Genomic DNA, 13,267 nt, shown 5'->3' with positions numbered 1-13,267 from the left:
CAAGGAGAGAAGCAACTTAGAACTAAGGAGAAACTTCCTGACAGTTAGAACAATTAACCAATGGAACAACCTGCCTCCAGAAGCGGTGAATGCTCCAACACTGGAAGTTTTTAAGAAGAGACTGGACAGCCATTTTTCTGAAATGGTGTAGGGTTCCTGCCTGAGCAGGGGGTTGGACTCGATGACCTCCAAGGTCCCTCCCAACTTTATTATTGTTGTTGTTGTTGTTGTTATTGTTGTTGTTGTTGTTGTTGTTGTTGTTATTATTATTATTATTATTATTATTATTATTATTATTATTATTATTATTATTATTATTATTATTATTATTATTATAGTTTACAGCCACTTATACTATCATAACATCAGTTGGGAGAAATAATTTTGTATCTTACTTTTTCTTCCAGCAGTCTTTCTTCTACTTGCTTGGAAGTTGTTTCATGAGCTCTGAATAGGCTAATTGTGCTGGTTTGATCTGGATCTAATATGTTACCATCTTCATCCCTTACAACAAGATCCAAATCTAGAATTCTGTATGGAAGGGATAACACCCAAAACAATAACACGGTTAACATAAAATCTGTTCAAAAACTCTGCAATCAAGTCACTCTGCCTGCAATCCAAATAGTTATAAAATATAACATTCAATTTGGAGTCAGAGGAAGAGTGATTGAAGGTCTTTTTTATACTCTTATATCAGACAAAATAAAACAACACATTTTGAAACTCAGGCTGAACAAATTTATTATCTGTCTTTTGCTATAATATACATAAACTAACCAAAACAATACAGGCAGTTCTTGACTTACGGCCACAACTGAGCTGAAAGTTTCTGTTGCTAAGTGAGACATTTGTTAAGTGAATTTTGCCCCATTTTACAACCTTTTTTGCCACAGTGGTTAAGTGAAATATTGCAATTGTTTAGTGACATGATTGTTACGTGAATCTGGTTCCCCATTGCTTTGCTTGTCAGAAGGTTGCAAAAGTAATCACATGACCCTGGGATACTGCAACCGTCATAAAAATGAGTCAGTTGCCAAGCCTCTGGATTTTGATCATGTGACCATGCGGATGCTGCAAGGGTCATAAGTATGAAAAACGGTTGTAAGTCACTTTTTTCAGTGCTGTGGCAACTTTGAACAGTCACTAAATGAACTGTTGTAAGTCAAAGACTACCTGTATTTAAAAAATGACCTTACAGTATTTCTCAAAAAGAATGGGAAAGGGAAAGAGTGGTCTGTATTTTTCACATAGCATTTACTAAAGACATTATAAATGTTTATGTCTAGAAATAGCCAAACTGAAATTCTCATGTTTGATTCATTGCGGGAAAGCATCAGTGCATATTTGCACTAAACAAAAATGGCAGTATTTTATGGTACACAATACGCACAGAAATTCAAACTCAGTTGTCTCAGTTCTAAAGGATACATAGCAATCATTTAATTATTCCATCAAAACAATAATGAAAAAAAGATACATATAATGTTTCAACATTTAGCACCTGGAAGTTGAATAGCTAGTTCCTTATCCAGATGGCTAAATAATATAGCCAACAAATAATGCTGACAACTTCTGGTAAATTGTACGAAAAAGAAAAGATTGAATCTTGACTGTAAATGTTCTACTACATAATGGTGTTAACAGAATTTTTTATAACCATTTCTGGGATGGAAAACAGAAAGGCAACAATTTCCACTGATCTCCAGAAAGCCAAATAAATAAATAAACAAATATAAACAAAGCAGCATCTGGTACTCTCCACCACTTTTCATGTGCTCATTATAAAGCAAAATGTTTAAAATGCTTAAATTGTCCTTCAATTTATTTGCCTTAAGGTAAGTCTGTCTCCATTATTTTTTCCCCTTAGAATAAAAACATTTCCAAGCCTCAGAGAAAACACAGTCAAGAACTCTAAAACATGTTAAAAATGTAGTTCATGCAAGGTATTGACTAGGCTTATTGAGTCTTAATGTTGCCTTGGATAAATTCAAACTGTCATCTCAAATGTATCTCAAAATCTCATTTATGCGAGGGCAATTATAAAAAATCTAGGGATAAAGAAAGGGGAGGGGCTGCTTTTGAAGAAACCATGTTCAGTTATAATTATCATTTCACTAGAAATACCAAAGAAACTTCCACAGATCAACACATTCTGAAAACCACTGCTATGTTGCAAAGTTTCCAAATTTGACTATGTGAAACAATTTACTTTTCTTCTAAGCAGCCAGAAGAATAACATGGTCATTGATTTATCTGTGTGCATATGTGTATGTCTGTGTGTATATACGTGCATACATACTGTACATACTGTATGTATACACATATATGTTGAGAAATTCTGTCTTCTAATTGTGATATATTGTTTAGCATAGCCAGATGTGCCATTTAAGCCTGGAGATTATTTATACATATTGGAACAACTGACTGCCAAGCAGGTGATTAAATTTATTGTAGAATTTTTATTATGATCTTTTAACTTGATGTGGGTCATCCTGAAAATGGTCAAAATCTTTTTTGCAAATGGGCCAGTTAAAGTTAATAGATTTTATTACTTCTCAAGCATTTATGAAATCTATTTAGAGTTATCTTATCTAAATGACAATTGTACTTTATTACTGAAGCTGGGGATCTGAACTAATTAATTGCTTATGTGCATTTTATCTTAGAACATTTTATTTAGATCCAAAATCATTGCATAGCTGTAGTTTTGAAGAGACCACAATTTTGGATATACAAGTAATAAATAAAAATTCTTTACACATTATTTTTGCTGAGTTCTGCATGGAACAAAAATACATTTGGAAAATTGTATCTTAAAACACTTTCTCTAAGCAATCAAGAAAGAGGCTACTTCGATTCTGTAAATGATATTTATACTGCAGAATAAATGTTTTTAATGGACATATAATATATGGTACATAAACAGAAACATAAAGATCATCAAAGCAAAAAAACAAAAATAAAAACAAGGAAATATGTGCATGTTTCAAACTAGTCATCACAAACCTGTTTCCATAATCAATCTTTGCTGTAACTTTCTTCTTTAGCTCTTTAAGCTCATCTTGGGGAAGTGTTCCAGACAGTATTTGTGATCGCCATTCAATAAGATCATATATCATATGTCTTACATTACGAAACATTTCTCTGTTGTCTTGCTGTTTGATAAGAATACATGTTAGTTCTCTCATGATCGCCTTTCTTTATGTAGAAATATATAAATATGAACAATGTAAATCAGAAGTAAACGGTAAGTATGGGAGCAGGTTTCTATAACTTCAGTATGAACTTTATTATTTGACCCTGTAGGTCATCACTTTATCCCAAACCATTTATATTTCATCAGATGGGGAAATAGTACACATGAAATCAATCACAAGTAACTCATCTGTGATCCAAGAATCAGTAGTCCAGTAAAAATTAAAATTATTCATTTGCTAAAAACCTGTAAACGAGTATTTTGAATTAAGTCTTCAGGAGAAGATTGATTTAGGTTCAAGTACTGTACTCTATTATGAGAAGGAATTTCAAGTGGGCTACTTTAAAAAAAAGCTGTGATTCTTTCATTCTACATTCCTCATTTATTTTTATAAACTTTTAACTTGTTTTTCTTCTGCAAGGGATGACATCTTAACAAGATATTTGACATACAGGCTTACAATAACCTTCATAAAATTAGAAATGACAAAATTATTATCTTAGTCATGATCAAAAGACCCTCAGCTGGACCAGCTAATTTACATGCATATAAAGGTGCAGAAATAACTGCAAAAAATGAAAATCAGCAGTATGGATTTAAATAGCATATAAAATATAGCTATCTGACAGTGGTGTATTATTTGGTCCAAAGCGACTAGTTCTTACAGAGGACATCCATGCCTCACAATAGAATCAGACAGAACAAGCTCTCACTGACAGTTGGAATTCTGTTACAATTAGTTGGGTTGTCTGATGTTCGTTGACTGTTAGTCTAAGCAAATCTAGGTTATATAATTAATTATTAATAGTGGAGTGCCTTCCAAGTCATATATAGATGATACACATCACAGCATAAAACTAAGCAGCATTAAGAAAAGAAGAAAGCAAGTTAACTGATACATTTTCTTCACCTCAACCGGAAAGGGAAAAGAATATTTGATAAAAAATCTTTTGATGCAATATCCAGTAATAAAATTACATGTATAAGGTCTGATGTACATAGAAATCCAGAAATGAAGACTGTCTTGGCTATATCTGGATGCCTTTATCTTCTGGATATTTTCGACATTAACACAAATTACAGAATTAAATTCACAAATTAACCTCAGGTCTTTTTAATCTACTATAATTTCCTCTCTATTTCTCTATATTCTGTATTGATCAGAATGCCCTGAGAATATTGTGTCCCGTTCTAGACACTACACTTTAGGAAGGACAGTGACATATATAGGCATGTTCAGAAGAGACCAATCAAACAGGAACGATTGAAAGCTTTGAATATGCTTAACATGGGGAAAAAAGACTATGGGGACTCATGATAGCTATATTCAAGTATTTGAAAGTCTGTCATGCAGAAGGCAAGGAAATTGTTCCATTTGTTCCAAATGAATTTAAATTCCAAGGAAATAGATTTCAACTGGACATAAAGAAAAATGAACCAGGATGGCCAAGAAGATGGTGACTTCTCCTATTCTGTCCAGTAGTTCCATTCTACAAGCACATTAAACTTCCTTAACTAGAGACAATCCACAGACCTTTTTACCTAGTACAACTATAGAACAGTAGTAAGTTTTGAGTAGTTGTGATTTAGAGGCCTGCAGTATGGATTGTCTTTTTAATAGGAAATAAAAGAGTTTCTACCTGGGAAAGTTAATATGCAAAGCATATTCCTTTTCTTCAGCAATTATTTCAAATCACTGGCATGTACTTAATTGGTTTCTTTAGCTTGGCTGGTTTATAGATTAAATTTTTTGGTTATCCTACAAAGAAGCATTCCAAATAAACCTACAATACTTACAATATAAAGCTGTCGCCATATTATGGACCATTCCCGTAGTGTAGTGGTAACCTCCTGAATAAGTGGTAGTTCACTTGGTATAACAGTTTCATGTTGTCTAAGAATTATAGGAATACCACAAAGGGGGGGGGAACAGAAAATATAGGACAATGTATTAATCATCAATATATTAAATGTATTTAAAATACTATCATTTATAGTATTCCAGATTATATTTTACTTAACAATTCATAAACATGGCTTATAAAAAATATGTTTCTAAAGTTTAAAATGTTAATAAGTAGGAGATATTATTTGGCATTATTTATTATAATATAAATATTAAAACTGTATGAAATAGAAAGGGCTTTTTGTTTTAAAACATTCCAGTATGCTAAATCTCCACAGAATAAAGTTTTCTATGTTGTTTTGAATTCCATATGGAATAAAAATCTCAAAATTGTTATCCCACAGGAAGAACTGAATGAGAATGAAACAAGCCTTTTGCTGCATCATTTTTCTCCACAACCACTCAATTAGTTTGGTGGTATTCTATGCTGGGGACTCTGTATGACTTAGCCTACAGAAAAACTGTCCCTTGTTGTGGTTATTATGGTTATTAAAAATACTGTCAAAAATAATGAAAATATATTTTCAAATGCATTCTTTCTACTCTTCTTATACAAACAACCAATAAAGAATGATATTTTATGGATTCGCTTTTTCAGAGCCTATGAACAACAACAATACAAACATTATCTTCCTAATGCATAAGTACAATGTACACTTCTTAATTTGGCAGCATTTAACAAATTAAAGTAACACAGTCTATGTATTTAACACCTTACAATCTGAACAACTACAAGACAATCAGACAAGTGAGACCACTTTTTATCAGTTTTCATGCTTAGGATCATTTATCCAGTATTGTCTTTAATTGTAAGCAAGACAGCACTGATTAACTGGCCCAGGCATATCAACAAATGGAACCCAAAATCAACTATCTCCTTCTGAGCAAATGCTTAAATAATTGCTGTGTTGCTGTCATTCCCTTATCCTTTCAATTAGTCTTATCCAAAAGTACCAGGTAGGGACCTATCTCTGTTATAGTAAAGGAGACAGGGGGAATGGAAAACAAAGCCAATCACAACTTAAGAAACAAAGAACAAAACAGAATGTGAAAATTGAATTAAAAATGGGCCAGTTTAGTCTCAAACTCAAAGCAGTGGGTTTTATTTCAAGGTAAGAGGAAAATTCTTTGAATACCAATATTTTGAACTCAATACCTACTCCAGGCATTTCAATCTTGAAATGTTTTGAGCTTAGAACATTCTGCATATTCCTACTAAACATATTTAGCATTGTAAAGGAATTGGCTCAATCCCAAATGCTGAACAAAATCTTTTGTAGTTTTAAAGATAAAGGAATTTATTTTGCAAGATTCTATCACTTTGTCTCTGCAAAACTTCACTTAAATAATGCATCACTAGAGCTGTATATAATTACTATATATAACATTAATTGAAGAAGTTTTGCAATCAGTCAAGAAAATAAATACTGTAAAAATAAATCAGACTATCTCCTTAATCAAATCAGCTCTTAACTTCTTGATATATACACATTGTTAGCTGACCACTATAGAACCTTATCAAATTCTATTGAACTATAAATGAATTTGGTCATCTATTTAACAAAAAACATAAAATACCATCTGAACATGAAAAATAGTTCTTCAACACAGAAAAATAATACATGAGAAAGACACGGTTTTATAAGTGATGGTTGCTATTTGAGCGTAGGTGTTTGATGTCCGGCTTTCACATGACCAGACTCTGAAATGATGTCCCCTGTGGAACAGCAGCCTGCCTCAGAGACCATTTGGAGCTGATTTGGCTGCAGAGCCTGTGGAGCAGCTGGAACCACTAGAAGATGAAGGGTTTGATCCAAGGCCTCTTCTAAAGCAGGTAGTGCTGAGTGAAGGACAAGAACAGAGGAGGTCTGCGCAGGTCTGCTCTGTGAGGCAAGGCCTTCCCCCAGGTGATTGCTTGCACCAACTGGGACTAAATTTTAGGGTCATCACTAGAAACCAATACTTCATTGGGAACTGCCACTCTATTTACTAGAACCTTGGTGTGTTGTGACCTGACTCCTTCCTTATGGAAGCTCCTTGTTTTTTGCTGATAACCTCTGAAGACTCTACAATCTCTGGGCTGTGCCCTGACAACACTTCAGCTTGCTAGAGGTTTTGCTTAATGGGTCTCAGGTTATAAATTTCCAAGGGAACTGCAACTGTCTGAAATAGTGTGTGCGTCTGTATGCCCTGCCTGCCACTGAGGTAATTTACTCAAACCAAGTAAAGCCTGTGAACTGTTCTCCTTTGTGCATGTCTGTATTTGTGTGTCAGACTAGGGACACGACATTCTGTTTGCCATTGTTCTATCAGAAAAATAGAAGGAAAAGGCCAGGGGTTGAATGTTTTTCTCTTTTCTCATATAGAGCCCCACTGCCACTTTTTAAAACTCTCAGGTATTTCATCTGTCTTTTTATTTTAGAATAGAATAGAATAGAATAGAATAGAATAGAATAGAATAGAATAGAATAGAATAGAATAGAATAGAATAGAATACTTAATTTGGCCAAGTGTGATTAGAAACACAAGGAATTTGTCTCCGATGCAGAAGCTCTCAGTGTACATGCAAAGCAACAGAGGAATAATCATAATATAATATCAAAAAGAGCAGGTAGTATAGAACATGAAAAGGATAATAACAATAATAATAATACAGCCATATAACATGGGCAAATATACTTGACATAAAACAATACTGTGAGGATTAGGTGTTCAGCAGAGTGGTGGTACAAGGGAAAAAACTGTCCTGTATCCAGATGTTTTAGCATGCAATGCTCTATAGCAGCTTCCTGAGGGGAGGAGTTGAAACAGTTTATATCCAGGGTGTGAGGGATCTGTAGATATTCTCTCAGCCTGGCATCTGACCTGTGCAATATACAGGTCTTTAATGGAAGACAGGCAAAAAAACATAAAAACCATGCTTTTTTCTGCAGTTTTAACTATCTGTTGGAGTCTGTATCTGTCCTGTTTAATTGCTGTACCAAATCAGACAGTTATCAAAGTAGAGATGGCAGACTCAATAATTCCTCTGCAGAATTATATCAATAGCTCCTGGGGCAGTCTGAAGAATGTTTTTTGCTATGCTTTCTTAGTGATGGTTCTAATGTTATGTGTCCCTTTCAAGTCCTGGGAGATTATAGAACCCCTAAACTTGAAGGATTCTACTGCTGATACTGTGCATCAAATATAGTAAGAGGTGGTAGAATTGGAGGGCTCTTCCTACAATCCACTCTCATCTCTACCATTTTAAGCACGTTTAGCTACAGATTGTTCTGGTAGTACCACAAGGCCAGTTGTTCAATCTCCCATCTACATGCAGACTCATCGCCGTCTCGAATGAGACCAATGACTGTTGTGTCATCTGCAAACTTCAGTACTTTAACTAAGGAGATCCTTAGAGATGCAGTCATTAGTGTAGAGAGAGAAGAGCAATAGAGATAATACTCAACCCTGGGTGGCACTTGTGCTAACTGACCTTTTTATTTTAGTGGTGTCTAGTGGTTAAGGCACTAGGCTAGAAAGCGAGAGACCATGAGTTCAAGTCCCAACTTAGGCATGAAAACCAGCTGGATGACATTGAGCCAGTCACTCTTTCTCAGCCCAACCCACCTCACAGGTTGTTGTTCTGGGCACAATAGGAGGAGGATATATGTTGGATATGTTTGCCATCTTGAATTATTTGTAAAAACAATAAAGGAAGGAAGGAAGGAAGGAAGGAAGGAAGGAAGGAAGGAAGGAAGGAAGGAAGGAAGGAAGGAAGGAAGGAAATAATTCTTGTTACGATGGTTCTTTAGAATTCTTCCCTATTCCATTGTCTAAAAACTGTTGTCTAAGCTATGTGGCCATGTAGAGCCTGCCAAGCCCCTTGTGCATAAATAAATAAATTTGCTGCCCCAAACATAGTTTTGACAGGAAAAATTTGCCTCTACCAGAAAGACACATTGCCAAGGCGTTTCCAAATCCTCCAGGCCTCATCGATGCTGCAAATTCCAGCCCTGATGTTCGACTAGCCACCACAAAATTGATTGGTGCACCAAATATTCCTTTGCGGCCCATGATCATTTTTAATTTATCAATGTGGTCCTTTCCCCTCTATAAGTTCTGTAGTCATGGCGTAAACCAATAGTTTGAAGCAAATATTATTCTAAATCAGAAGAAGTCATTCTGCTTGGAAACCTTGTTTCTGTTTCCCAATACTGCCCGTGTAAATATATAAACTAAAGAGCAGTTTCATAAATATTGACACGTGCTGTACATAGGTTTTCAGGGAATATCAACTAGGGAAATTAAACTTTCACACTAATGGTTTACTCAACTAAAGTATCTTAATATTGTATTACAAAACATAGGGGGGCAAATGCAAATCAAGCTGTTGATGTCTAGCATTATTCCTCTTGTCATTTTGTTACCACGATATTCATAATTACAAAATACATTTCAGACTTCATTTTTTCTGCACACTCCTATTTACATTCAAAATGTATTAAAAATCATATAATTGATATTTTCATCTATTATTTTTAAGCCCAAAACTTACCCTTTTCCTTCAACTATTGCTTCTTTAAGTTGTATATAGGAAGCAGGAAAGATTCCCTTTTAAGTAAGAAAAATAAATTCATTACTATTTATTTACAATATGTCCAGTAGAGCTTTTAATTATAATCTTTTTCTGGTGATCCATTTTGAAATACAAATACCACCAGAACAATTGGCTCAAATAATAAGATAGATAATCTGAAATATCAGGAGAATCTCAAATAAGACCATTCTATTCTAAGTGTTGGTCTATGTTGATCCATTATACTTTTTTCCTAACTTTTGGATGATCTATGAAAAGTGTTCAATAAGATTTTCTTTATAAAAACCAGCCTTACTGAGCCTTTGGTTATAATTTTAAAGAATGTTTCATTGATAATCAGTTTCAGAAGCTAATAACAATTTTGCTCCAAAAAAATTGCTGTACTCTTGAACAATGAGCTAAAACAAGCCTTATATTCTACTCCATCAACTTTCTTTCTACTATGTATGTAGGGAAAAAGTTTGGAACCTTTATTTCCACTTTAGGCTACCTAATGTTGAACTGATGCACTGTAACACTGAATAAAAGTTAATATCACATTGACAAGCCTTCATTCCATAAACTCTCCCTCCTTATCCTTATAAACTGTGAGTAATCAATTTCTAATATATTTTAATAATTATCCAATTTAAAAAGGAAGCAATTTCAATTAAATGTGTTCCTTTTACACTGAAGTCCAGAATTTCAAATTATTTTTAAAGAAAAATATATAAGTACAAATAAAGGCTAGTAATCAATCTTGTTTGTTTGTGAAGAGATATAAAATATAATGGATCTACCTACTACTATTCAAGAAGTAAATACAACAAATTCATGTTATTTGTTTGAAAAAAAAATGTTATTTTTAATAGCACTAAATTAAAAGTTTTATTTCATCAACATTTCTGCTTTATCTATAGTTTCAAACTATAATAAAACACTTGGGAGATTACTATAAATGCCTATACTTTTTTAAAAAAGTGACATTACTAATACAGAAACAAAATACTTACTTTTTTTGATTTTTTCCTCAAAGTATAACCTCTGTACCAACCTAAAAAGTAAAATGTCTTAATAAGTTTCAATAAACTAATTGGAAAATAAGATTGCCCAGATATATTACCATTCATAATTGTGATGTATTGTTGAAATATAAGAGGACTTTATTAATAGTTATTAATTTCCTGCTTTCTGGTTCCTTACTGAAAAATTATAGATTGACAAGTATCTGAGAAAATTCCTTTATTATAATTTATTCAATATAATTGTATTCAAAATAAAGATTAAATCTCACCTGTCCAAAGGCAATAATTCCCATTGCCCAGCAAAAGTAATAGCATGCTTTACAGCCCTCTCTCAGTGGTTATAGAGTCAGCATATTGCCCCCAACAATCTGGGCCCTCATTTTACTGACCTCGGAAGGATGGAAGTCTGAGTCCACGCTGAGCAGTTCAGAATTGAACTCCTGGAGTGAGTAGTGAGTTAGTCAGCAGTACTGCATTCTAACCACTGCGCCACCACAGCTCTGGCACTGGCCCGCGGGCCAGGGGTTGGGGACCCCTGGTTTACAGCAAGTTATTTAAAATCTATACAAGATGTATACTGAAATATTTTGCTCAAACAAATATGTGATACCCAATGTAGATTCTACTTCTATTTTCCTCATATCCTTCTGCATGGATAAGGCCTTTCCCTCTCCCAATGTTAACTCTACAGTGGTACCTATGAGATATTTTTCAGATAGCCTTCACTGTCTATATATTATAATATAATTGTTTCAGTTTATTAAAACTTTTCTCACATTTGTGGAAACAACATGCCATACTTGAGAAATAAAGTGGCAATGCCTCATTCACTGTGTTCCAATCTGCAACACATCTGCAAGTGATCAGCATCATGTGTTTTTATTGCTAGCAAGCTCATTCTGGTTTAGGATAACTTTTTAATTAAAATAAAATCTCACAAACAATAAACATCCAGAATCATAGTGCTATGTCAGACAAATTGGAGGAGATCTTTCACACAAAATATATCCATTCAGCACAGATTTGGCAAGAAACTTTGCACTGTAAGCTGTTATATATGCCAGGCTCAGGCTTATGGAGTTCAAACAAATGAAGGTTTACTGAATGATTACCCATTCTGTAATCATTGTTACAGTTTTTGAAATTTGTTGCTGTTTCATTTCCATATTCTCCCTCTATCTCTCATTGTATCCTTTTATTTTTTTTCCCTCCCAATATTTCTCTTTTCATTCTTTTCTCTTTCCTTTATTTCTTTTTAATTGGTTGCTTCTTGATAGGAATTCCACATTTAATATATTGTTTTTAGTTTTCTCTCTGTGTCATGACTCAGGCTCAGGATTCAAGATTCTGAATCTGAATCTGAATAAACTACTCAAGCTAAACCTGTGGAATGTCAGTCTCAGGAGACACCAAGCCAATAATCACCTAAGACTGATTAATACAGGCACCACCCAGACAACTTGAGCAGTCAAGTGAGGTTGATGTATTGCCTTCCAGCCTGCCACCCACCCAGCAAGTATAGAGGAGAGAAGAGACTTTACATCAGGCTATTTGTCAAGCAAGGGAGTAACACTGCTGAAAATAATCTGATCTCTAGCTCTTGTGTGACTTTTTGTAAATTTTGTTCATATAATTCTGACCTTTGGATTGAATGACAAACAATGACTTGGCTCTCAGAACCTTGGACTTAATTTGGACTATTCTCTGCATTCCCGTTAAAAGCATTTTTTTCTAAAATTTTATTTGGTTTGCATGCTTTTGTTATCTCTTAACCTATAGGAGATGCCAGGCTGAGCTTTAGAGAGAGGTCAAACGCATCGTCAGTCATGAGTCGCCTCACGCCCATAAGAGGTCTAAATCCAGTCCACCTTGAATTCCTTATTTACCACCAAATTGCTTTAACCTTTAGTAGTTCAGATTCTTATAGAGCGCTTAAGTTTGCAATAAAATCTTTATATCCATTTGAACTGTCTGGATCTCTTGATTTTTCTGGTACTTGGCATGACCTTAAGTAAACTGTGAACCACCATAGCAATTGTGTTTAAGTGAGTAATTGAAAGCAGAAGCAGGACACTCTTCCTCCTTTTTATTGCCACTCATGAAGCTTGGCTACAGTACTATTGCAGGTGGAAGGCAAATAGAGAAGAGAGAACTTTATTCTGTAATCTAAAGGTTATCTTAAATATCAACACATCAACTGATTTACTTTGGAGTATTCTAGCAAGAGGGTTGCAATTAAAATAGAATGAACAAGCTGCCCTTCTCCTGAAAATATATTCATTTGCTGAAATATTAAAAGGAACAAGGTCAAAATTGCTAATATAAATCATATATAGTACATTTTATATTATAAAATGTATTATATTCAGTACAGATCACAGTAATTGGTGATATTATGGTTGGATACATAGAACAATTATATGGGGACTTAATAAATAGTGGTTTAATATTATGCATCTCAGCATATGCCAAGGAATCATTATGATATTGTCAGAATATTATCTTAATCATAATAACAATTCCCTTCTTCCTCACAGAAAAGCTCCTACTGCTATCAGTCTTACCAAAGGCTAACATTA

At 34.1% G+C, this 13,267-nt stretch overlaps 1 protein-coding gene across 1 annotated transcript in view; it reads right to left on the bottom strand.

Annotated features, from left to right (window-relative positions):
* The window catches only part of LOC107288952 (dedicator of cytokinesis protein 1), a 178,730-nt gene that overhangs the window by 146,120 nt on the left and 19,343 nt on the right, over positions 1-13,267 (bottom strand). The window contains exons 6-10 of the mRNA XM_029284458.1: positions 10,677-10,717; positions 9,643-9,698; positions 4,997-5,093; positions 3,010-3,158; positions 396-531 (exon numbers count right to left, since the gene is read on the bottom strand). Coding sequence (XP_029140291.1) covers positions 396-531; positions 3,010-3,158; positions 4,997-5,093; positions 9,643-9,698; positions 10,677-10,717 — 479 coding nt within the window. The remainder of the gene's footprint in view (positions 1-395; positions 532-3,009; positions 3,159-4,996; positions 5,094-9,642; positions 9,699-10,676; positions 10,718-13,267) is intronic.

Source organism: Protobothrops mucrosquamatus, unplaced genomic scaffold (genome assembly GCF_001527695.2).
Source record: "Protobothrops mucrosquamatus isolate PMUCROS unplaced genomic scaffold, P.Mucros_1.0 scaffold_128, whole genome shotgun sequence".
Taxonomy (NCBI): Eukaryota; Metazoa; Chordata; class Lepidosauria; order Squamata; family Viperidae; genus Protobothrops; species Protobothrops mucrosquamatus.
Note: the sequence above shows the minus strand (reverse complement) of the source record. Positions and strands in the feature narration are given on the sequence as shown.